The 22,912-nt window shown below is 47.7% G+C and overlaps 18 protein-coding genes across 18 annotated transcripts; 9 read left to right on the plus strand and 9 right to left on the minus strand.

Moving 5' to 3' along the window:
- Positions 1–641: 641 nt before the first annotated feature.
- J056_000669 (uncharacterized protein) lies at positions 642–1,349 on the plus strand (the record flags this gene model as incomplete). Its single annotated transcript, XM_009270297.1, has 3 exons — positions 642–766; positions 816–1,231; positions 1,309–1,349. 3 exons carry the CDS (start codon positions 642–644, stop codon positions 1,347–1,349), a joined length of 582 nt encoding a protein of 193 aa, XP_009268572.1.
- A 97-nt stretch (positions 1,350–1,446) lies between these two features.
- Positions 1,447–2,395, minus strand: J056_000670 (Phosphoribosylaminoimidazole-succinocarboxamide synthase; the record flags this gene model as incomplete). The annotated part of the gene is made up of 2 exons (XM_009270298.1): positions 1,447–2,208; positions 2,252–2,395. 2 exons carry the CDS (start codon positions 2,393–2,395, stop codon positions 1,447–1,449), a joined length of 906 nt encoding a protein of 301 aa, XP_009268573.1.
- Positions 2,396–2,433: 38 nt separating this feature from the next.
- J056_000671 (Mannose-P-dolichol utilization defect 1 protein) lies at positions 2,434–3,120 on the plus strand (the record flags this gene model as incomplete). The annotated part of the gene is made up of 1 exon (XM_009270299.1): positions 2,434–3,120. The coding sequence occupies one exon, from the start codon at positions 2,434–2,436 to the stop codon at positions 3,118–3,120; it is 687 nt and encodes a 228-aa protein (XP_009268574.1).
- Positions 3,121–3,346: 226 nt separating this feature from the next.
- Positions 3,347–5,544, minus strand: J056_000672 (uncharacterized protein; the record flags this gene model as incomplete). Its single annotated transcript, XM_009270300.1, has 8 exons — positions 3,347–3,386; positions 3,435–3,572; positions 3,645–3,914; positions 3,969–4,094; positions 4,144–4,528; positions 4,578–4,589; positions 4,644–4,700; positions 4,755–5,544. 8 exons carry the CDS (start codon positions 5,542–5,544, stop codon positions 3,347–3,349), a joined length of 1,818 nt encoding a protein of 605 aa, XP_009268575.1.
- A 314-nt stretch (positions 5,545–5,858) lies between these two features.
- On the plus strand, positions 5,859–6,554 carry J056_000673 (ADP-ribosylation factor-related protein 1; the record flags this gene model as incomplete). Its single annotated transcript, XM_009270301.1, has 2 exons — positions 5,859–6,027; positions 6,076–6,554. 2 exons carry the CDS (start codon positions 5,859–5,861, stop codon positions 6,552–6,554), a joined length of 648 nt encoding a protein of 215 aa, XP_009268576.1.
- Positions 6,555–6,675: 121 nt separating this feature from the next.
- Positions 6,676–7,023, minus strand: J056_000674 (Chromatin-remodeling complex subunit ies6; the record flags this gene model as incomplete). The annotated part of the gene is made up of 1 exon (XM_009270302.1): positions 6,676–7,023. One exon carries the CDS (start codon positions 7,021–7,023, stop codon positions 6,676–6,678), a length of 348 nt encoding a protein of 115 aa, XP_009268577.1.
- Positions 7,024–7,297: 274 nt separating this feature from the next.
- Positions 7,298–7,817, plus strand: J056_000675 (uncharacterized protein; the record flags this gene model as incomplete). The annotated part of the gene is made up of 4 exons (XM_009270303.1): positions 7,298–7,302; positions 7,351–7,411; positions 7,460–7,612; positions 7,665–7,817. 4 exons carry the CDS (start codon positions 7,298–7,300, stop codon positions 7,815–7,817), a joined length of 372 nt encoding a protein of 123 aa, XP_009268578.1.
- Positions 7,818–7,888: 71 nt separating this feature from the next.
- On the minus strand, positions 7,889–8,830 carry J056_000676 (Box C/D snoRNA protein 1; the record flags this gene model as incomplete). Its single annotated transcript, XM_009270304.1, has 1 exon — positions 7,889–8,830. One exon carries the CDS (start codon positions 8,828–8,830, stop codon positions 7,889–7,891), a length of 942 nt encoding a protein of 313 aa, XP_009268579.1.
- A 606-nt stretch (positions 8,831–9,436) lies between these two features.
- J056_000677 (Histone H3) lies at positions 9,437–9,853 on the minus strand (the record flags this gene model as incomplete). Its single annotated transcript, XM_009270305.1, has 1 exon — positions 9,437–9,853. The coding sequence occupies one exon, from the start codon at positions 9,851–9,853 to the stop codon at positions 9,437–9,439; it is 417 nt and encodes a 138-aa protein (XP_009268580.1).
- Positions 9,854–10,205: 352 nt separating this feature from the next.
- On the plus strand, positions 10,206–10,564 carry J056_000678 (Histone H4; the record flags this gene model as incomplete). The annotated part of the gene is made up of 2 exons (XM_009270306.1): positions 10,206–10,289; positions 10,337–10,564. The coding sequence occupies 2 exons, from the start codon at positions 10,206–10,208 to the stop codon at positions 10,562–10,564; spliced, it is 312 nt and encodes a 103-aa protein (XP_009268581.1).
- Positions 10,565–10,821: 257 nt separating this feature from the next.
- Positions 10,822–12,054, plus strand: J056_000679 (uncharacterized protein; the record flags this gene model as incomplete). The annotated part of the gene is made up of 1 exon (XM_009270307.1): positions 10,822–12,054. The coding sequence occupies one exon, from the start codon at positions 10,822–10,824 to the stop codon at positions 12,052–12,054; it is 1,233 nt and encodes a 410-aa protein (XP_009268582.1).
- A 177-nt stretch (positions 12,055–12,231) lies between these two features.
- On the minus strand, positions 12,232–13,217 carry J056_000680 (Arginase; the record flags this gene model as incomplete). The annotated part of the gene is made up of 2 exons (XM_009270308.1): positions 12,232–12,714; positions 12,771–13,217. The coding sequence occupies 2 exons, from the start codon at positions 13,215–13,217 to the stop codon at positions 12,232–12,234; spliced, it is 930 nt and encodes a 309-aa protein (XP_009268583.1).
- An 84-nt stretch (positions 13,218–13,301) lies between these two features.
- Positions 13,302–16,083, minus strand: J056_000681 (uncharacterized protein; the record flags this gene model as incomplete). Its single annotated transcript, XM_009270309.1, has 3 exons — positions 13,302–13,624; positions 13,701–15,534; positions 15,583–16,083. 3 exons carry the CDS (start codon positions 16,081–16,083, stop codon positions 13,302–13,304), a joined length of 2,658 nt encoding a protein of 885 aa, XP_009268584.1.
- Positions 16,084–16,190: 107 nt separating this feature from the next.
- On the minus strand, positions 16,191–17,762 carry J056_000682 (60S ribosomal protein L8; the record flags this gene model as incomplete). Its single annotated transcript, XM_009270310.1, has 5 exons — positions 16,191–16,953; positions 17,241–17,336; positions 17,386–17,490; positions 17,592–17,676; positions 17,738–17,762. 5 exons carry the CDS (start codon positions 17,760–17,762, stop codon positions 16,191–16,193), a joined length of 1,074 nt encoding a protein of 357 aa, XP_009268585.1.
- A 94-nt stretch (positions 17,763–17,856) lies between these two features.
- Positions 17,857–19,035, plus strand: J056_000683 (Serine/threonine-protein kinase SSN3; the record flags this gene model as incomplete). The annotated part of the gene is made up of 1 exon (XM_009270311.1): positions 17,857–19,035. One exon carries the CDS (start codon positions 17,857–17,859, stop codon positions 19,033–19,035), a length of 1,179 nt encoding a protein of 392 aa, XP_009268586.1.
- A 76-nt stretch (positions 19,036–19,111) lies between these two features.
- J056_000684 (Nitric oxide synthase-interacting protein) lies at positions 19,112–19,996 on the plus strand (the record flags this gene model as incomplete). The annotated part of the gene is made up of 2 exons (XM_009270312.1): positions 19,112–19,883; positions 19,929–19,996. 2 exons carry the CDS (start codon positions 19,112–19,114, stop codon positions 19,994–19,996), a joined length of 840 nt encoding a protein of 279 aa, XP_009268587.1.
- Positions 19,997–20,787: 791 nt separating this feature from the next.
- On the minus strand, positions 20,788–21,770 carry J056_000685 (uncharacterized protein; the record flags this gene model as incomplete). The annotated part of the gene is made up of 3 exons (XM_009270313.1): positions 20,788–20,817; positions 20,867–21,652; positions 21,711–21,770. The coding sequence occupies 3 exons, from the start codon at positions 21,768–21,770 to the stop codon at positions 20,788–20,790; spliced, it is 876 nt and encodes a 291-aa protein (XP_009268588.1).
- A 51-nt stretch (positions 21,771–21,821) lies between these two features.
- On the plus strand, positions 21,822–22,892 carry J056_000686 (Small glutamine-rich tetratricopeptide repeat-containing protein 2; the record flags this gene model as incomplete). The annotated part of the gene is made up of 2 exons (XM_009270314.1): positions 21,822–22,201; positions 22,250–22,892. The coding sequence occupies 2 exons, from the start codon at positions 21,822–21,824 to the stop codon at positions 22,890–22,892; spliced, it is 1,023 nt and encodes a 340-aa protein (XP_009268589.1).
- Positions 22,893–22,912: the final 20 nt, after the last annotated feature.

The raw sequence follows: 22,912 nt of genomic DNA on the forward strand, positions 1-22,912 counted from the left end.
TGTCTCAAATTTGCACATGTTTCTATTTCGTACGGAGTGGGCAGTATGAAAAGTCGCATAAATGAAATTTCCGCGTGTTTATACATCACTGTTCATATCTGTGAAGGCAAAATCATTCATGTTTACCGGTGAAAATCCGAGTTCGACACAACAACTCTTGTGAGTCTCCGAAACACATTGGGATTGTTGAGCTCGCTGTTGCAGCTTTGAAGCATGGAAAAGGGGCTAATCTCAACTCGCTCAAGACTGTAGGAGTTAGCCCTATAAATCATAAGAGCCCATGTAAACTAAATCAACTTGTATTTCTCAAAATAACATGGAGACATTGCTTGCAAGCTTTTCAAGAAATCAAATCTCATGACTTCAATGAAAGTTGTAAATTGCAGTAGATGACAAACAAAATATTTTCAAGCTGTTTACTCGAAATTAACAGAGATGTTCATTACACACCGATGATGTCTTGATTTCAACTCGCAAAGCAGCTAATATTCTCAAGTTACTCCACAAAAGGAACGCCAAGTGGGGGAAGACATCATCGGAGGAGCAAAGATATCACACAAATAGCATCTGACGTGTGCTGTCTACATATAACGTATAGTATTTTGTATTTATGAAAATTGGTTTCTTACACTCAAACGGTGATGATGCTCTGGAGATGTTGTTGGCGGCGGAGGAAAGACAGCAATGATATAAACAACTCCGAGCAGGATGAGCGTACGCGGTTGCTGGACAATGAAGGAGGTGGTACTAGTGGTGGTGGATCTACGTGAGTTCACAAACCGCTAACACACACCCACTCACCCTTAGTAAATCAGTTACAGCCCAGCGCTACCACCAGCCACACCAAGCTACAGTCGAAGCCACAGCCATGCTCCCGACTCACAAACCACTGAGAACGACAAGGACACAGCGTCGCTTAACGATATAGTCAGCAAGGCTTCAGAACAAATGGTCAACATCACAAACTCCAATTCCTCTCTTAAAGCTGCAACGAGCATCCATAGCCTCAGGGATCTTAATTGCCTGTCTAACTGGCTGCAAGGTGATCCAATCAAGCTGGATAAGGCAACAGACCGCGAACAGGAGCTCATCAAAGATACAGCTTCTGGTCTAGCTGAAGTGTTTGAAAATGCGTTCGATTTCTCGCTCTCACAGTCAAATAGCGAGGCTAGCTCGAGGAGAGGGAGCATGAAGAGTGAGGGGATTGACGATAAGGGTGGTATTGGTAGTGGTAGCAAGAGCAACAGCAGGCCTAATAGCATTAACAACAACACCACCACTAACACTACCATCAACTCCTCTGAACAGCACGGTTTGTCATTCAATCAACGCCGTTTATCGTTAGATGAACAATCAATGCATGAAGAGTTTGAGAATACACCAAGACAGACACTATCATCAACGCCACGCAATACACACAATACACGCGACAACGTTTCTTAGTTTTTACTCCGTCAACATTCTATACCCCTCGTAATACTTGTCGGCGGTTTTATTGACAATATCTTCCGGTATAACTGGTCCGACTGGGCTGTTCTTGTCGAAACCAACAGATTTCAACCAGTCACGTACATATTGCTTGTCGAATGAGTCAACACCCTTACCAACTTGGTAACCCGCCACTGGCCAGAAGCGTGAGCTGTCTGGGGTGAGAATCTCGTCAACGACGAGTAGGTTACCCTGTGCGTCCACACCGAATTCCAACTTGGTGTCTGCCAAGATGATTCCCTTGGTTGAGGCATACTCAGACGCCGACAAGTATATCTTGATAGCAGCCTCCTCGATTCTTTTAGCGAGTGGTTGTGGAATTAGCTTTCGGTACTCTTCTAGTGAGATATTCTCGTCGTGATCGCCTTGATCTGCCTTTGTGGAGGGAGTGAAGAGAGGGTGGTCGAATTTTTCACTTTCTTGCATACCAGATTTAACAGGAGCGCCATTGACAGTGCCAGATTTCTTATACTCGCTCCACGCTGAACCAGTAATGTAACCTCTGACGATGGCTTCGATTTTGACAATATCGCACTTCTTTACCTGCAGAGTGCGATCTTTAAGGGAGTCTATGGCGCTTGCAGGGAGGCCCATTTTCTCTACATTCTTCTCTAGCAAGTGATGGCCGACGTGGGTGCCGTCGCTGAGAATAATCGGGAAAAGCTTATCGAACCAGAAAGTGGAAAGTTGAGTGAGCAGCCTGCCCTTATTTGGGATGCCCTGGGTGAGTTAGCAGGCGCACAGCCATACACACACTACTCACACTCGACAAGATAACGTCAAATGCAGAAATCCTATCCGTAGCGACGAAGAGGAGTGTGTCATTGTAGTCGTAAAGATCCCGCACTTTCCCAGTTGAAATCTTTTTAAACTCTTTTAAATCGGTGGATGTAATCGGCGCTTCCATTGGTGGTCTTGTTGAAACAACCAACACAACTCATCGTAATGGGGGAATATGAATATTTTGGATTCGATTTGAGTTTCTTATCGAGTATTTTGGGTGTGTTTATCATCGTCGGCAGCAGCTTAATCAAGCTACCACAGCTGTACACGCTTTATCGCACTGGATCGAGTAATGGACTCAGTTTGAGTGCCTTCTCATTAGAAGCAGTGGCGTACTTTATAAACTACGTCTACGGATACTCTCATTCATACCCATTCACGACATACGGCGAGAATCTCACACTGACATTCCAAAACATAGCCATTATAGGGTGTATAATGCGAAGAAAGGTGTATACTGTAATATTCGCAGCAATCACTTTCTCATTCCTACTCACCCCGAAACCGCTAATCGACATGACATTCCAACTGTCGATTCCACTCAGTCTGGCGAGCAAACTACCACAAATACACGCCAACCACCGCAACGCTTCGACTGGATCGCTCTCTCCTATCACTACACTCGCTCAGCTCGGCGGGTGCTGCGTGCGCGTCTTGACCAGTGTGCATAATGCCGGCGACATACCCATGACTATCTCCTTCGCTGGAGCTGCCCTCTTAAATGGCATCCTCCTCGCTCAAATTGTCCTGTACGCGCGCAATCGCAGTGTTTACTTACCATCACATACCGCGCAAATTTTACACCCCTCCAATACCAACGAAAAGAGTGGGAAGAGCAGACGTGATTAGAAGGCTGTTTGTAAAGGTATAAAATTCGCATTGCATAATACACTACGACAAAAGGAAAAAGCATCAAACAACTCAAATAAGCAATCCAACGTATTCAAGTTACAATATAGAAATTTCATCCAAATTAGTGTGTGTGTGACTTTGTATATAAATGCGTAGTATGTACTATCTATAATCAGGAAGAAAGGTGAGCAAAAAGAGTGAAAGTATCTATCCTCAGACGCCATCAAGTGTCTGGCGCGAACTTGGACATGGAGCGCAGCTTACTGATATTGTATTGTTAGTATAGTCCACACCTACGCACATCAACTCACGGTCCAAATTTGATCAGTCCGAACGGAATAAAAGACAAGAGAATGGCGAGACATCCCAACAACGTCGATGCCCATCTGGGATTGAGGCGTTCGAACATCTGTGCCGCAAAGAGTGGGAATCCAGCGCCGAAAGCGGATCTGAATGGGATGTGAATGTGAGTAAAGGTGTCCAAAAATGCCCTAAGACAGTCTCAAAAACACTCCACCCACCTAATAACAGTGTTTGCAGCGAGTGCCGAACCTGCTGACCAAAGATACGTGTCGATAATGTAGTTGAAGAGGGAGAGGAAAACGAAGAGGATACCTATTCCTATGAGAGAAGTGGCTATGAGGGGCGACCAGAACGATATGCTGGGGTAGCTAGTCCACCCAAACCAGAAGAAGGCAATGGCGAAGACTATGCCACCCAATGCGCCAGGGTACAGTCTCATCTCTGGATCAGGCAGCTTAGGGGCGGTTTTTTCGAGTGCCTTGGTGTATCTGAACGACATACCAGTAAGAAACAGTTGCCCCACTCGTGTTCTCGCTACTCACTGTGGGTTAAAGTAGAGAATATTGATGGTGCATGCGATGAAACCTCCAATGAACAGCGGCAGGAACATCAATCCTTGTATGCCCTTATTGAAACCGTGTCCTGGGGCACCATATACGAACGGGAAACTGTTGCAATGAGTTAGTTTGGTGCGTCCAAACGCAAGCCCTAACTCACGACTCGAAGAGGAGATAGAGAATACCATAAACGAAGCTCATGAAGAGTGTCAAAGCAGAGAGCATTGGCTCATAAGCGAGGAGAATAAACGGCTTGAAAATGGTATTGTGGATGGTGCTCTTGAAATCCGTTTTGCGGAGGTCGAGCGGAGATTTGTACCTGTCATCGCCCGTCTCCTTACGCTTCTGCTTGGCAATGCGTGCTAGGAGGGCAGGAGCGTATGTCTCGGGCAAGACTAATCCCAGGAGAAGAGTGCAGAAGCCGGCGAAAGCAAAGAGAGCCCAAAAGAGTATGCGCCAGTCAGCGCCCGCTGCAGCTATAAAGCCTGATATGACGGGGGCTATGGCGGGGCCGGCGAAGGGGGCGAGAGCGAAAACAGACATGGCTGGGCACCGTGTGTTAGTTGATACAATAGGTGTCTTATGCATGCGTACCAATTCCGCGTGCTGTTTTTGTTCAAGTCAGTAAGTTCTCATTTAAACATAACAACTCCAACCCACTCTTGGGGTCCCAGAGGTCACTGATGACAGCACCGCAGACAACCAGCGGCGATGCACCTGTGTAGAGGTATATTTCAATAAAAGGGTCATTCACTCAGCATCAACACCTACCGAAACAACCTGTAAGGAAACGAAACACAAGAATAGAGCCGGTGTTGGGTGAGAGCGCGCAACCGATAGTAAGTAAGGTATAAGGAATGAAAGCCATCAGCATGCCATTTTTACGCCCAAGGGTGGTTTCCGAGAGAGGGCCCCAGAGAAGGGGACCGACAGTGTAACCCGCGACGAAGAGACTAACGGCGAGAGTAGCGACCTCGCGGGAGAAACCAAACTCGGCCATTAGTTCTTGTGAGATGCCCGACGGTGCACTACTTGAGAAGGTGGAGTTGAGGACGAGTAGGCCAGCAATGAAGGTTAGGAGCCAGCGATAATTAGTGTTCCAGTTTTTGGGATTGCGCGTATCACCATCGTCGAACTTGTCGATCATGAATGGATCACTCTTCTCCTCCTCAATAACCTCCTCGGCATCCTCGCCAATGTCGCTGTGGCTGCCGCGTTCGACGTCTTTGCCGAATGCGATGTCGGGGGGGAGGACTAGGTCAGTGGCGCCGGCTAGCTCAGCCCCGACACTCGGCAATGGCACACTATCCCTGCGTAGCCCCTTCAAGCTGTCATTCGTCGGCGTTGGATAGAGACTGCCTGCGGAAGACTTGCGGTTAATGGATCTGTTGCGTTTAATGGAGGATTGTCGTGCGAAGTTGGCGTCTGGCAGGGTAACTGAGTGGTTGATTGGTGGTTTAGTTGGTGGATGTTGTAGTGGCTGTTGTGGTTGTTGTGGCTGCTCTGGATGCTGTGGTTGCCTTTGCTGCTGCTGCTCTATCTGCTTCTCATTATCAACCATTCCTAGTTTAAATTGAAATTGAAATTGAGACTGTTATATAAATAGGATGTTGCAGTTACACTCAAAGAACTGCGACCGTCATTTTACCGGATATATGTATTGGAGACATGGACCCAATGGCGGGGCCGTAGAGCGTTCTATCGGCGTTGATTGTGGGGATGTGTGGGATGTTTGGGATGTTTATGTGTGTCAATTCCATACTGGCACTCCTCCCACTCCTCCCACTTTCGCCGGATTTGATTTGATAAATTGAAATTCTTACGCACGAGAGGTAAGATACGTGCGTAAACAAGCACCACGACAAGAACCACCAAATGTACCATCTTCTTCGAGGACTCTACACAGAGCTCACACGGCAGACAGAGTACTCGATACTGGTTATTGGTTTGAATGGCAGTGGCAAGACGACGTTCGTTGAGCATGCTAAAGAGATGTACACAGGCAAGCCACGCTACGAATCTGGTCCAACGATAGGCCAGAATGGTGAGAATAGATTTGGTATCTAGATAAACATTATAACACCTCATTCAGTCGTAAAATTACCCGTCAGTAACACTATCCTCCATTTCTGGGATCTCGGTGGTTCATCGGAATTTACAAATCTGTGGGATAGGTACTATGGTGACGCACAGGCTGTACTGTTCTTTATAGATGGCACGGACACTCAACGATTGAAAGAAAGTTGGGAGATATTCGAGACACTGAAAACACACAGTGATCTACAAGGCATACCAATAGTAGTGTGTGCAACTAAACAGGATAAACAAGGTGCCATGTCTGCAGCTGATATTGAGAAAAAGTTCATCGACTACTCAAACAATACGCCTAATATACCTTACACCAGTCTAAGCAGCTTGAGTGAGAGGCTGGAGAACAGTCACAGTCATAGCAATCAACACAACGACGATAAACGCAATCTAATCCTCAACCTCGTCAACACTGATCAGTCATCGATTAAGAGCGTAATTGATGCTTTGTTTGTGAGAGTACAAACGTCTCCGAGGGGTTGAGAGAGGTATGAACACGAATTATGAATACAGGATTTGAACAGTTTTAACGAAATATAAACACAACACGTAAACACAGTTATAAACATACATATGATATAAACACACTAAACAATCCCGCAATCTACTTCAACACAGTCTCAGACCTGCGTATTGCCAGAAATTGCTGGACAGACGACGGCTGGAGTGTCTTGATGACGTCATAAACCTGCATGCTATTATAACGCAGGCGTGTGCGAGGATCCGTGTATTCACCCAAAAGACCAGTGACATCGCAGTATTTGCCAGGTGGGAGAAGTGAAGGGGGACACTCAATAGTGAACCAATTTGTGAGATTCTCGGGAAGTGAAGAGAGTTGCTGAATCTCATCTTCAGTGGCCTGTACAAGGCCATTCTTAACATCCTCCAGTCGCTGTCTTCCCTCTTTGAGACCTTCTAACTGCTGCCTCTCGCGCTCCCTCTCGATGGCCATCACCTGCTTGAATATCTTGTTACGCTTGGTGTTGCTCCAATTTGGATTCTTGAATGGCCGCGGCGATTCGTAGAAATTGTAATAATCCACCACTTTGTCGGGTGGTTGGGGGGTGGACGATGTGGACGCAGACGCGGATGATTGGCGTGGTTTCTTGCGTGGTGGCCTAGAGCGTATTATTGTAAGCTATTTCATTGGCTATAATTATGGTTTTGTAAATACATTTTATCCTTCTATCCTTCTATCGCGGCGACGGTGACAAAGAAGGAAGAATATGTGGTGGGTGCCTAATATCAATTAAATCTCACCTCACACTCCACACCTAAGCAAACACGTCCTCAACGCACAAGCAGCAATACGCTCTCCATGCTGCAGAAAGTGGTTCGATGTGAGCAGCTTCTATGGTACAATACAACTAACTCAAATCACATTAAAGTGCCCAGAATGCCATGAAGAAAAGGAAGACCATCCCCTCGCTAAATCCATTGAATTGTCCTTCATGTGCAAGAAATGCAAGCGCGCATTTAGGAAGGATATGACTGTATTTGAAGAGAGCGATGAGTATTGCCCTCACTGTGATAATCATTTTGTAGGTGTTCTTAGGATTACTTGTAGTAACCCTCACTCATCCCTCACACTAGGTCATCGACGCTAAAACACCAGAAGCTGCACTGATGGTCGAAGGTGAAGATGCACGCGTCGATAACAGGATCATCAAAGACGAGAGAGCCAAGATCGATCCAGAGAGGACTATCAACGCCCGCAATGCTGAGTTGAGTGATAGAGTTGGATAGTTTGTCGTGTCGTATATCTTTGGATATTTGTAAATTGTATTATGTATACTCATTCTGCCTCTTTACTCATTCTAGTTTATCTCTATAATCATTTGTTTGTCTTCTCCTTGATCTTGTTTGGATATGTTTGAGTCGCTCGAGTCACTCGAATCGCTCGAATCGCTAGACACACTACTTGTATCACTATCACTATCACTGTCACTGATACTTTCATCAAACTTCATCACCTCCTTCGTCCTCCACCGCGTCTCTAGCGGCACATCCGACACCATGAGCACTGCAAAATCTATCACTACCGTGCCCCTCAAAGCCTCTATAATCTCTTCATCTAGCTGCGTTCGTACATTCTGCCCGTCCTGGCTCTTTATGTAGAAATGGAGAGTGTGGAGGCGATGTTGATCGATATAGCCCGCCTTTTGCGTGAGGATGTATTCCACACTCATACACTGGGGTATTCCATGCACGACCACCTTCTCACTTTCCTTCTCCTTTACATTCTCACCCAAACTCACCAGACTCACCACCTCCACACTCAAATTGAGCTGAGCAGACCGGGCATCCCAGTGCGTGCGATCCCGTCGCCGTCTCTCCATACCGAGCGGACTAAGGAGGAGTTCGATGCCCTCGTTTGCGAAGGAGGACTGCATTCTGAGTGCTTTGGCGTGTGGGTGGTGTGGGTGGTGCTGGTGCTGGTTATGAGGATGATGATGTTGTTGCTGCTGCCCATGAGCCACATGAACCCCTGCTGGTGCCTTTTTCCCTGCCTCCTCCACTTCCCGCTTCGCCTCCTCTAGCAGGGCATAGTCATTTACCAAATCCATATGCTTGTAGTCCTTCATCGCTATATATGCCGTCTTGTCCCGCTCTCCGCTGCATCCACGCTCTTCTTTGTGCCTGCGACTGCACGCGAGTGAACAGCTGCGTAACGTGCATCGCGGACACTTGTATTTCGACACTGCCCCGCATAGCTCACACAAGCTCGTTTGGGAGAAGATGTTGTCTATTTCTGCCATTGTTCGATTGTGATGGTGGTGCACCAAGAAGATTACATCACTCTGATAAGATTAAAGTGGAGAGTGTCTTCATGGTGTATATATGTACGATCGTTCACTCAAAAAAAACACATTTACTCTAAGATCGAAAATTTTTGCATGATTTCACAATATACTTAAGCCAAACAAGTCAACGGGTTGCCAGAATCGATAGTATACTCGAAGATATCAGCATAAGTCCCACAGCTGTCCTCCACCCTTACCGACATCCACTAACATAAACATAAACTTCAAAAAGTGCATCAAGAAGAAATACATACCGAGGATGAAGGCTGCTGAATGTTTGAGCATGGAAACCTAATTCAACATTTTGCCGTTTATGACATCAATTGCGTCACGGCAAAGCTAGTATCCAGTGAAATAAATCTTCCACATAGCGCAGTCTGGATTACACCAGAGTTATTCGCCACCAGTCTAATAAGAAATTGCAATTCACTGACTTGCTCAACCATCTTATATGCTAAAGAGTGCACCAGTATTTAAAGCTTTCAGCCAAATTTCGCTGATTTGAGATCGGGAAGATAAAATACATTGATATACAAATAAAATACACATGGTAGAACCTTTTCAGACACGCTCACCGCGAAGTCTACGTGCGAGTTGAATGTCTTTTGGTTGAATGGTGACTCTCTTGGCGTGGATGGCAGCAAGGTTGGTGTCTTCAAAGAGTGAGACAAGATAAGCTTCACTGGCTTCCTGGAGGGCCATGACAGCGGAGGATTGGAATCGCAAGTCCGTCTTGAAGTCTTGCGCAATTTCTCTTACGAGACGTTGGAATGGCAATTTACGGATAAGGAGTTCCGTCGACTTCTGGTAACGACGGATTTCTCTAAGAGCGACAGTACCTGGACGGTAACGGTGTGGCTTCTTGACACCACCAGCTGCTTGTGGGGCGGCTGTCTTTCTTGCTGCCTTAGTAGCGAGTTGCTTGCGTGGGGCCTTACCACCGGTGGATTTGCGAGCTGTTTGCTTAGTTCTGGCCATTTTAGAATACTTGGGTGATTAATGTTTTTCACAGGGAGGGACATACGGCTTAAATAGTGGCGCGCGTCGTTGAATCATTTTCCACTTGGGATCACGCGCAAATCAGAATTTGTGGTGGCGGGCGGGAGTGAATGCGAGTAGTGTACAAAAAAAGGTTAATCTGACAGCCAAAAATTTAGGCTATCTGGTGATTTGTATTGATCTCAGATTTTCCCACTTTACATAGCAGGATCACGCGTTTTATAAAAAAAAAACAAATGATTTGATCAGATCGTGATCTCTAGCGCGCGCTGCAAATGCATAAATAGTCAGTGCGCCTCTCAATTCATCTCCATCAACAACTCTTAGTACAATGTCTGGAAGAGGAAAAGGCGGCAAAGGTTTAGGAAAAGGTGGTGCTAAACGCCACCGCAAGATTCTTAGAGACAACATCCAAGTGAGTTTGAGTGTATCTACCGATATTTCCATCTAACAATTCTCTAGGGTATTACAAAGCCAGCTATCCGTCGTCTCGCTCGTCGTGGTGGTGTGAAGCGTATTTCTGGCCTAATCTACGAAGAAACACGCGGTGTCCTCAAGGTTTTCTTGGAGAACGTCATCAGAGACTCCGTCACCTACACCGAACACGCAAAGAGAAAGACTGTCACCGCTCTCGACGTCGTCTACGCCCTCAAGCGCCAAGGAAGAGTGCTCTACGGTTTCGGACAGTAATTCTCCCATTATATTTACCATCGCATCTATTCCTGTATTAGTAGTCTAGCATACAAATAACTTTATATTGATCATCTTCCGACCCGTTAGAACTGCTTAAACATTTTCCGCTTTAACCGCGCGCGTAGCACCGAGGAACGGTAATGAATGTTTATTGTATATATCTAACTTGATAGGTAAACAACGCACATTCCAATTTAATAATTTCTGCAGGTTTATTTGATTATTCTATCTCTTCTTGCGGTGTTCCGATCGCGATGCCGCTCCAAAAGTCGTCGCTCACAATAGACCTGCCCAACACGCACAATGTAATAGTACTCAAAGAGCCAGCGTTCCTTTCCAGCAGTCGCGTGCCCAACTACAGTTCGCAGGAGGTGTATGAGCTGCGCGGTACGCTTGAGCTCTTTCTGCCTGCGCGGCGGCGCATACGAAGCATACAAGTAAAGCTGCAGAATGTCGAAGAGGCAGTAGTCCACGGTCGCATGAGTCGGCGGTTAGTCCTTGACGAGACGCTCGAAGTGAGCGTGGACGAGGAGGGGCTAGATCGCGGCGTGCATATATACGAGTTCAACCTTCGCATAGACAGCCGCACGCCCAACTACGACAGACATCCACGCGGCGGGACGATGCAATACCTCGAAGCGACGGTACAGTTTCACGAGCTGTTTTCGCGCGCCCTCACACGGCGGATCCCACTCATATTCGTCTCACACCCGAATGGGGAGGGCTTCATACCACTCGATCACGTTCACCGTGACTACGTTGATGATCTGGGACCACTAGAGGTCAGCTTCAAGACGCAGCATCTCACCATTGCTGGGTATATAATGGTCGAGATGTATCTGCCTAGTCCAGCGCCCGCGCTCGAGATTAAAGGGCTGAGTGTGACCCTGGAGCAGCACACGAGCATTCATGATAACGGTCACCTCGTTGAGACGTTGCCTGTCGATACACACACGTTGCTGGAAAAGGGCGGGCGGGAGGACTGCTTAATGCGCGCACCCAACCACAGCGCTGCTATTAGATGCTTCTACTACGTCAAACTCCCCACAGACGATTACTGCAGACCATCTACACTTGAATGGTCGATGGCCCGGCTGCGCCATCAACATTTCATTAAATTCGATTTGCTCTACAAGAAGGAAAAGCTGCGGTGCGCGAGTGTTAACGTACCAGTCATCTTACCACAGTGCCTTCTCTCGGTCGACAGTGTCACCCTGCCCACTTATAGCGACGCCGGCTATCCAGTCCCTTCAAAACGCCTCTGGGATCAGCCCCTGCCCCAATACTACAACAACTGCAGCTGTGGTAAAGACTCACTTACCCTCAAAGCAGACGCCGAGGGAGTGCAGAATCTTGATAAATTCACCCCAAAGAAACAGGGCATCTGGCTCACCGATCTGAGACACAAAGAGGAAAGCATATCGTCGAGAGATTCGTATGAGGAGATACGCGCAGCGAAGCGTGTGAATGAGTATGTAGTGGAGTAACAAGTGATCAAGTGATCAACTAATTCAAGGATTTTGTAATTTTTCAACAAAGGATGTATTACTATTTTACAGTTTTTACAGTGATTCCGGTGTGTGCTTTGTGTGCAGTGAGTACGCTAGTATGCCAATGAGCCAATGTAATTGTATACTTTACTTTCCTGCGCGCATCCACTCTGCTCACAACAGCGTCTCACCCAAAGCGGATCTAACGAGCGAGCATCCGACGCTCACAGTCTGCTTTACAGCGCGCTCATCTTCGAGTGTCGGGTTTACTTCCATAAGGTCAACAGCGACAAGAAGACCAGTCTGATGCAACGCCTCGCAAATATAATGCCCCTCTCTGAAAGTAAGACCACCACGAACCGGTGTACCTGTGCTTGGAGCCACCGACGGATCCATTGCGTCAACATCGAAGCTTAAATGTACCGGTCTGGTTCCATCAGGATTGACGTCGTTGAGTGCCATTTCGACTACCCTGCCAATTCCCCATTTGTCTACATGGTGCATTGAGTACGCGGTGATATTGTGTTCTTTCAGCAGACGCTTTTCGCCATCATCCACATCGCGTAGACCTATATACACGAGACGTGAAGGGTGCAGCTGCGACTTGATCCAGCTGAATTCGGGTATATCTCCGGCAATGCCGAGCAAGAAAGATAGCTGATAAGTAAGTGGGTTAGTTGAGACGTCGCACGCATTCCGCACTTATCACTCACTGGACAACCATGCAAATTACCCGTTTCTGTTGTCTCGGGTGTATTCAAGTCGGCATGAGCATCCACCCACACAACACACAGTTCTGGATGAGCGCTTAAGCTGCCCGAAATGGTCCCCATGGCTAGGCTGTGGTCCCCACCCAGTGTCACAGGAAGCTTGCCTGCTTGGGCGTGTTTCTTTACCTCCTGGTACACTTTCTCAGTAGCCGCGCTGACTGTTCGTGGATACTTGAGCTTGCCGATGTCCGTATCATTCTCGAGCACGCTAAATCCGCTATGATCCTCTATGGCGTCGACTGATAGTCCGAGTGTCTCCACCTGCTGCGCGAGGCCGTGCTTTATCAACTGCACAGGCCCAGTCTCCGTGCCACGCTTAGGCTGTCCGTGACTAAATGGCGCATTAACGAATGCTACTTGTGGTTTTACGAATTTAAAAGGAGTGGACATGGCGGTTAGTGATGAACAGGCGTATCGCGTGTTATCAATGATAAAATAAATTAAAAGTACAAAAGAAGAGCGAGACTAATCAAATCACTCCTCTTCATCATGCTGGTCATCACGCTTGAACAGATCGAGCATCTCATTCAATCCAAGCTTGTTAGACACCGCCTTGCCGCTGAGTGCTGCCTCGGCCAGTTCGCGCTTTTTCTTTTGAAGCTCGAGTATACGATCTTCTACAGTCTGCACCACCGTTAATTTGTATATATGCACTTCGCGTTTCTGTCCGAGACGGTGGGCTCTGTCGAAAGCTTGGTCTTCGAGCGCAGGATTCCACCACATGTCAGACAAAATGACGCGCGAACATATATTCAGATTAAGCCCTGTCGATCCGGCTTTGAAGGATATCAGTATGACTGATGGTGTGTTAGAGAATCAACTTTTGCACTCAAGCATAAGCGTAAGCATATGCCCTAGCATTGGCACTCCCACCTGTTGTCTTATCATCCGACTTTATCTGATTAAGCACAGCCTCGCGTTCGATTGGATTCATAGATCCATCGTATCTTACGTACTTGTAGCCAGCTGCTTTGACGAAGCTTTCAATGATATCGAGGAATGTGACGAATTGTGAGAATATGATGGTTTTCTCTGGGGTATTCGTGATTTTGTGGCTGCTATTTTTGTCCTTGTGATTCTTGTGATTCTTTTGATCCTTATGACCGCTCTTGTTGTCCTTCTTTTCAGTGTCCTTTCTCAATTTCGCTTCCTTCCTTTCCTGCTCCCGATCGTCATCACTTTCACTGAGCACAATCTGCTGACTCTTTTTCTTCAGGATTGATTTCTTGCTTTTACTCTTCTCGCTTTTCTCGTTCTTCTCAACGCGCTTTCTGTCATCGTCATCCGCCTTTTTTATGTCCATCGACGCTGTACGCTTGATAATTGTGTCAAGATCGTCATTTTCGCTGCTACTGATATCTATAGCTTTAGACGGGAGGCCAGCCGGATCGAGGCGCGTTTGAGGGGTGTGTGGAGTGTACGAATCTGTCTGTGTCTGTGTCTTCTGTTGTGATCGCCCTTTGGTGTTTGGTTTAATAGCAGTGCTAGTAGAAGCTGCAGCAACATCAGTAGCGCTATGCACCTCTTCCAAAATACGCATAATAGCTCTAATCTTTGCACTCTCCACCAACCCCGTCGCATCACCCGACTTATCAACTCCACTACTCCCTACTACCTTCGCTTTTCCCTTGTCGATCTGTAGATCCTCATCGACATGCTTCTTCTCACCTACACCTAACCCAGTGAAAAGATCCGCGAGCTCATCCGCCTCTTTCTCATCCTCCTCTTCCTCCACTTTACCTGGCTGTTGTGACCGCATAGCCGGTTCGTTAGCGACAAAGTCATCCTTGCTGTAAGCGCGCGTGACGAGATGTGGATGACAGCAAGCCTGTCTCAAACGGAGCAACAGAGTTAAGACGCTAGTGTACCTGCTATTAATAGCGCCCTCTGTCACGAACTTGCTGATAGTTTGCTGAGCGCGATCGTGAACGTTATCGTAGAATCTGCGCTCCTCCTCATCGAACAAGCACGCAACATCCGTAACATGCTTCGGGGGTAGTGTGATAAGCGCCGATCCGTCCTCATTCAAGGTGTTCTTTGTACGTCGCAGCATAACCAATTTGAGAATCAGCTGTAAACGCGCTATCGCCACTTTGACACGGCCACTTTTCATAGGCGTGCTAATGCGCGTCTTGAACTCGTCATAATGACGAAAAGGCTCTATGCGCAGGAAACGTAGCAACGCATAGAGCTCGTCGACGTTGTTCTGGATGGGCGTACCCGTCAGACACCATCTGTAGCATGCAGATAGCCCCGCACATGCTATGCTCGTCTTACTCGTCCGGTTCTTGATGTTCTGTGCTTCGTCGAGCACAACGCGTTGGAAATTGCCCTCAAAAAGGGCGCAAAGAGGCTTCTTCTGCTTGCCAGTTTTACCCGTTTTGCTTTTGGTACCGCTACTGCTCTTACTTTTGCTGCCACCTGGCTCCTCACTCTCGTACACGCGGTGCTCAGATGACACCGTCTGGTAGCTCGTTACGACGACATCGTAATTGGCAAAGGCAGCAGCGTCGCGCGTGCGTGCTGCGCCGTGGTGTGTGAGTACGCGCACGCCGTCGCACTTACTTTTGGCCTCCGTCTCCCACTGCGCCACCACAGCTAGAGGTGCTACGATGAGGGTAGTTTTGGACCACTCACGTACAACTTGCTTATCAGAGCTATTGGAGAGGATGAGTGCGAGAGTCTGGACAGTTTTCCCAAGTCCCATCTTAACGCTGTCAGAGTGAGCGAGTTGGATGTAAAACGCGCAACTCACATCATCAGCTAGAATACCGCCATGCTTATTAGATACGCCACTCTCGCGGTCGCGCATCCAAGCTACACCGGCTATCTGGTGCTGGAGAAGGGTGATGTCGGGCATTCCAGGGATAGTTGCGGTGGATGGGAGATCAACATCGTCGTAATCAGCAGTCACGCCTGAAATGAGCTCGTTGAGGTGTTTGTTCGCCTCGCTGGAAGTCGTCGCCGTCGTCGTGTCTGAGGATGACGGCGTATCTTCTCGCGGGAGCGGCGTGACTGGGGGCAAGGAAACACTTGCTAGTGGGGGTGGCGATACCTGGTGGACTGCTACACGTGATGCCAATGGTTGTGGCGGGCGGGCGTAAAGGTTCTTGGATACAGGCGCTGCCCAGCCATTAGGTGCACGCTGTGGTATGCCGTATGTAGGTGGTGGTAGACCTGCTGGACGTGTACTCTGTGTACCTTGTGTGTTGTGTGTTTTGTGTGCACCGCGTGCGCCCTGGTTACCAGTATACATGACAGTATCTACTTAAAGACAAAGACACTACCCTGAAAACAAAGCAAATGTGAAATAAATTTGTATCAACACGCTCATGACATTCAGATTCATACAAAAAGTATAGCTTAAGCCTCGCGAGTTTGTTGAGTACCACGTAACAAACCGGTACGTCTGGCAGCAATAAGACCAGCCTTTTGACCAGAAGGAGCATCTCTGGCGATGGTAGAGGCGTGACCAATGTGTTGGTGGTTACCACCACCGTGAGGGTGGTCTACTGGGTTCATGGCAACACCACGAGTACGTGGCCAGCAGTTTCTCTTGACCTTGAACTTGTGGTGAGCGGCACCAGCCTTGAGGAGAGGCTTGTCAATACGACCACCACCAGCGACAATACCAATTGAAGCTCTGGATGAACCGACGACAGCCTTCTTAGCACCGGATGGAAGACGGATTCTAGTCTTACCGTCGACCTCAGAGTGACCGATGATGGTGGCGTAGTTGCCTGAAGCTCTAGCCAATGCACCTCTGTCACCAGACTTCTCCTCAATGTTGCAGATGATGGTACCTTCTGGCATTTGGGAGACAGGCAAAACGTTACCGACGGCGAGAGCAGCCTTCTTACCGCAGTAGACGAAAGCACCGGTGTAGAGACCTTCGGTAGCGATGAAGGTCTCGGTACGGAGCTTGTAGCGGTATTGGTCACGGAAAACGACACGAGCCAAAGGAGCACCACGGCCAGCGTCGTGGATGATCTCCTTGACTATACCACGGATGTAGCCGTTACGCTCAGCATAGTCGTAAGTACGGAGCTGGGCTGGGGCCTTGTTGTGGTGGGTGTGAGACTGGAAAATACCACCGTTTTTACGCTGCGATCTGATGACTCTACCCCTGTTTAAATTGTGAGAATATGTTAGGGCGCCTGAATAAATTTTACATTTCGTCGACGCTGTGGCTTGAAGCTAAGAGAGAAGGATTTTTTAGAGAAGGATAAAAACTGAAAAAATTGAAGGTAAAAAGAGTGAATGGAGAGAGATATAAAAATGAATACAGATACCCATAATAGCCAGCTAATTGAGTTGAATATGCGTGTGCGTCATGGTTAGTATGGCGTAATCACACCGTTAGAGCTGTTGTGGATATGTGAGTGGTTGTACACTACCAGCACTCCCACCCACCCTCTCATTGGACCTTGTTCAAATTGAATATTGATTTCTTCAACCAATGGCAATTTATTTGGTGATCTTGCGTAGAGAACGATATTCCCGTCGTTGCTATGGTATTAGTAGGTGGCTGATTGGAATAAATAGTACTCCCGCGCACCTCATCGTTGGCTGCTGCGTTGAAACTAGATTAGCTTCCTCAATCCCAGGAAGACGTGGTTTGGCGCCTGTCTGACGACGATGACGCGAGATTGTAAGTGGGTTGCTTTGGACGTATCAATTGAGTTTCATCTCTTCCAATTGCCTCCCATCTCCGCCCATCAACCCAGAAATGGCGATATCAAGAGATGGAAATGAAGCACTTACACGTCGTAGTTGAGTGAATGCGTTGAGGGCGTTGCGGGCATAGAGTTTAAACCACTCGTGGTAATATGTGCAGCTGCTGCGATTGCTGGAGGTGTGTCAAGTGGTGTGATGTGAGATGTGTGTGTGTGAGTGTTATCAGTACCCACCGATAAAGGGGATCAAGGAGAACATCGATGTAGCTGATAAAGAAGGAATTTAAATAAAGAAATCAATTTATCAACTTTACATAGACGACGGGGGTGTCTAGATTGAGATGCTCACAACCATGACGGGGGATCTCAATAGGATCTACAATACGCATAAATCTAAATCAAATGAGAATAAACTCAATAAATACAAAATACTTGGTTTCTTGTCCTCCGGGACTTACGGGAAGGTGTTCAAGGCAGAGGCTGTAGATGACGCTAATAAGGTCTACGCGATTAAAAAGTTTAAACCTGATAATCAGTTGTTCATGGGAATATCTCAGTCTGCTATTCGAGAAATCAGCTTGAATAGCGAGATTAACAGCGAAAATTTGGCAAAGTTAGTCGAAGTGCTGCTCATGGATGGAGCTATCTACATGATATTCGAATACGCAGAGCATGATTTACTACAAATCATTTATCATCACTCTCAAATTGTTAGAAATGATATTGATCCACTCGTACTGAAATCATTCCTTTACCAGCTAACAAATGGTGTACACTACTTGCACTCAAACTTTATCATCCACAGAGACCTCAAGCCTGCCAATATCCTCGTCACAAACACTGGGGTTGTTAAGGTTGGTGATTTGGGTTTAGCTAGGGTGTTTAAGGCTCCCCTACAGCCACTCTACAACGGCGACAAAGTCGTTGTTACTATTTGGTACAGATCCCCCGAGCTTCTCCTAGGCACACGTCACTATACGCCTGCCATTGATATTTGGGCTATTGGCTGCATATACGCTGAAATGCTATCTTTACGTCCATTATTCAAAGGTGATGAAGTCAGGCTGGATAACAAGAAATTGCCCTTCCAATCGCATCAAATGATCTGCATTATGGACTTGCTAGGTTTCCCAAACACGACTAGATACCCAGACATAAAAAACCTGCCTGACTACAACGAGTTGATGCAATTCAATCCCCAACAATTCTCCTATAAACTCAATCACTGGTTTGCACAGCGATCCAACTCACTCCAAGGATTCGATCTGCTTGATAAGATGTTACAGTATGACCCGACACAGCGACTGAGCGCCAAAGACGCGCTCAACCATCCATTCTTCACCACCGAACAACCCCAACCTCTTTCAGCCCCACTTGCAACACACAGCGAGAATATCTACCCAACGCGGCGCGTCACACACGACGGCGAGCTCGATGGGCTTAGTAGCCAGCACAGTGGTGTCTCGGGCGCAGGCGCAGGAGGTGGAAGTGCGCAGAGTGGTCCATCACGCAAGCGAAGTCGGTTAGTGTAATAAAGTGTATTTTAATATGACCACATGATATATCTTGATCTTCACCACCACCACACGCTGCACACAACTCAAACGCATGTCGAACAACCCCGTCTACACATATCACGAAAAACAGCACTTCAATCTCGGTGGTAACTCGCGTAAGCGTAAGATCGGGATTGAGTCGCTGCGCCGATTCGACCATTGTGCGCTATGCCTCGGCGTAGCACGCGAGGCGACGAGTACCCCGAGGGGAATTATATACTGTAAAGAGTGCATATATGCGGATCTGTTAGCGCAAAAGCAGGAGATAAAGGCTGCGAAAACCACCCTGAAGCAGCTCAAGCAGGCGCAGAAGGATGGTTCAGCAAGACGAGCAGAAATTAGCAAACAGGGAAATGTGGAGAGGTTCGATAAGGCGCAGAAGCTGGGTGGGGACAATTCACAATCTCAATCGCAATCGCAACCAAACTCAAGCTCACAATCTCACCCCACTCTACCCAGCTTTTGGCTGTCTTCTCTCCAGCCTAACATCAGCGATGAGCAGAATATTGCTGATCGGATACGCGCGTTAGAGGCCCAGAAGATGGTGACTCTCTGTCGACAGGCTACCCCTCCTCATCCACTCACACTCAAGGATCTCACGCCTGTCAAGATTAAGTACACTGACAGCGCACGCGATGTTGCTGTGTGCAGTGGATGCAATAGGACACTTAACAATTCAACTAGAATGCTTCTCACTAAATCTTGTCATAATCTTCTCTGCGGCTATTGCATAGACACTCTCTACACACCATCGCAGCAGTGCCCTGTATGCGATGAAAAGGTTGATACAAATCCAGACGATTTGATTAGGATATCCGTTGAAGGTTGGCTATTTCATTTGATTCTATTCACTCACTCACACCTTCCAGGCACCGGTTTCGCTGGTGGTGGCGGTGTTATGCTCAAGAAGAGAACAGGAACACTCGGGCTCAATTAGTTTGCTAATGTGTATTATTTATATAGAGTACATTTCTCGTTGCATCGCTTTCATGTCCTGTTTTCTTGCATTAGCTAACGCGCCAACGCACCATACACACCCCAGTTACACCAGTGTATCAGTAAAAGCGTTTAAAGTTTGACTTCATGTGTTTGCAGAGATTGTTCACAATACCATCATGTTGTGTGCGCTGTGGGGTGTGCTGGATGTACACAAACCCACCTCATTGTCTCATCACCATATTTCGTTAACGTTTACTGGAAATTCCTGTCTTGGTCGTTTGTTAGTTGGGTTCAAAACGTCCCTCAGACTCCGCGACCGCTCTTCAATGTCAGCGAATAAGCGTTATAAAGAGTTGACTTCATGTGTTTGCAGAGATTGTTCACAAAACCATCATTCGAGAGAGCGGTCTGGATTCTGAATAAATTGTACTCACCAATTGCGTTAGTTTTGCTTCTCAGTTACACCAACTCCTTCGCTCTCCACACATGATTACATTTCAGTTAGAGCTAATACATTTTATCCCTCCTCTTCTCAATGAGAATCGAGTGATAATAACTTTTCATCCTTGTAAACGAGTGTGGAGTCGTCGAAGAAAGTGATAAAGCAATGGTAAAACTAACTTACATCTTCATCCTAAAAACGATAATTAGCAAGAACACTAATAATAACACCACGCAAGACACCATCACAAACACCCTCAGAGAGAAGATTTATCCCTGATAATGTCGGTCATCAATCCGCGAGTGATGAATCACACCAGAAATCCCCACAAGAATGAATAGCGATTATCATCTTGGAGTGAGACTAGCGAGTGGTGTCTAGCGTGAGGTGTGAATTGCACTCACATTGCAACTAGACATCTTTCACGATTGGTGAGTTGTAACGCTGTGCGTAGCCAGTCCAGCTTTCATCGTAAATGGAGCTATGACCTCCAATAACTTCCAGGGCAAGAGCTACGATCGCGGCTGTCATCCCTGAGCCGCAACTAGTAATGACATCTTTCTTCCCTTCGAGGACCATATCCAGCTGCTGCTTTCCGAGTGTATTTTCAAACACCGCACGAAGCTCTTCAGGGCTCTTAAGCTGGCCATCCTGAAGCAATTGGGGAAAAGCGAGCGAGAGAGCACCAGGCATATGACCCGACGACAGGCCCTGTCTGGGTTCAGGCGCCGCGCCCGCAAAGCGAGGCTGCGGACGAGCATCGAGTATGACGCTATCTTTACGCTCAATGGTGTTGAGAATATCTATGTGGTCCTTGATAAAGTTCTTCTCCAGTGTAGGTACGGGGTACTCTGAGCGTTGGGAAACATACTCTCCCGACTCTACAGGTAAACCTTCCCTCTCATAGGCTGGGAGACCACCGTCGAGGACAGCGACATTTGGATGACCCATTGCGCGAAAGGTGAAAGCAGCGCGTGGAGCGCTAAAAACACCGACTGTGTCATAGAGGAGGACTTGAGAGTTGCGCTCAATTCCCAATTGGGAACACGCTGATGCAAAAATTGCAGGTGAGGGGAGCATATGACCGACAAAGCCATCTGGGTGGTTCGAAGCAATTTTGTCGAGATCCCAACGCCTTGCTTGAGGGAGGTGCTTGGAGAGGTACTCGTCGTTTGGGTTGCGCGCGCTGTTAGGCATGTGCCACGAAGCATCCTGGCAGAGATGAGCGTGAGCAAGAGCAGAGACCATCTCAGCTGCTCAGCTTGCTCACCAACGCAATGAAGTGCTTGAGGTCGCGCAGCTGGCGTGCTTTGACAATTCTCGTAGTCATCGTCGTTGCAGTTCAAGAAGCTTTTCTTGATTTTCTGTCAAATAACTTGAAATGGAAAATAAAAAGTTGAACTTTGCAATCGCTAAATACCTCAAAAGCGCACAAGCTGGGTTAAGCGGCGAGAAGCAGGAATCACTCAGCGTTGCAATTGAGTCGTTGGAGGATGTCTTCGAGGTGGATGACACGCAGGCAGGTGCTTTGGATAGCCCAGTGGATTTGGCAGCCTTGTTCAAGAGTGCGCAAGTCGCTGAGAAGCCACAAGCAGCAGCTGGGCCAGCTAACCAATCAGAGCCATCCGCTCAAGACATGGCCAAAGCAGACACACTCAAGGCTCAAGGCAATGCCCTCATGTCTGCGCAGAAGTACCAAGAAGCTGTAGACGCTTACACCCAAGCTATAGCCCTGCACTCCACCAACAAGATTCTCTATTCGTACGTGTACACTTCCTTCTAGAATGTACCCTGCTCACTTGCTCACAGCAACAGAGCAGCTGCGTACTCGCAGGCTGGTGACCAAGACGCATCCATCGCAGACGCTAAGAAGGCACTCGAAATTGACCCGGCTTTCGCCAGAGCGTACTCGAGATTAGGTCACGCGTACTTCAACGCTAAGCAGTACGATAATGCCGTCAGCGCATATGAGGATGGTCTCAAGTATGATACCGACAATCAGACCATGAAGTCTAGCCTCATCACCGCTAGATCCAAGGTAGGCGGCTCTGTTCAACAGAGAGAATCTCAGGATGCCGGCGCAGGTGCTGGTGCTGGTGCTGGTGCTGGCGGTGGTGGTATGCCTGATCTCTCAGCTCTCGCAGGCATGTTTGGCGGCGCTGGCGGTGGTGCTGGCGGCGGCGGCGGCGGCGGTATGCCTGATATCGGTGCTTTACTCAATAACCCAATGATGCGCCAGATGGCTCAATCGATGATGTCCAACGGCGGTATGGAGAGACTTATGTCTAACCCTGGTCTCAGGAACATGGCGGAGAACATGAGAAGTGGTGGACAGATGCCATCCATCGAGGAGTTGGCAGGTAACCCCGAACTCAGAGGTCTCGCTGAGTCTTTCGGTGCTGGTGGTGCTGGTGGTGCTGGCCAAGGCAATCCTCCACCAGGCAATGCTTAATTTCCATTAAATAAAGGTTT

The sequence above is a fragment of the Wallemia ichthyophaga genome (assembly GCF_000400465.1).
Source record: "Wallemia ichthyophaga EXF-994 unplaced genomic scaffold scaffold11, whole genome shotgun sequence".
NCBI classification, from domain to species: Eukaryota; Fungi; Basidiomycota; class Wallemiomycetes; order Wallemiales; family Wallemiaceae; genus Wallemia; species Wallemia ichthyophaga.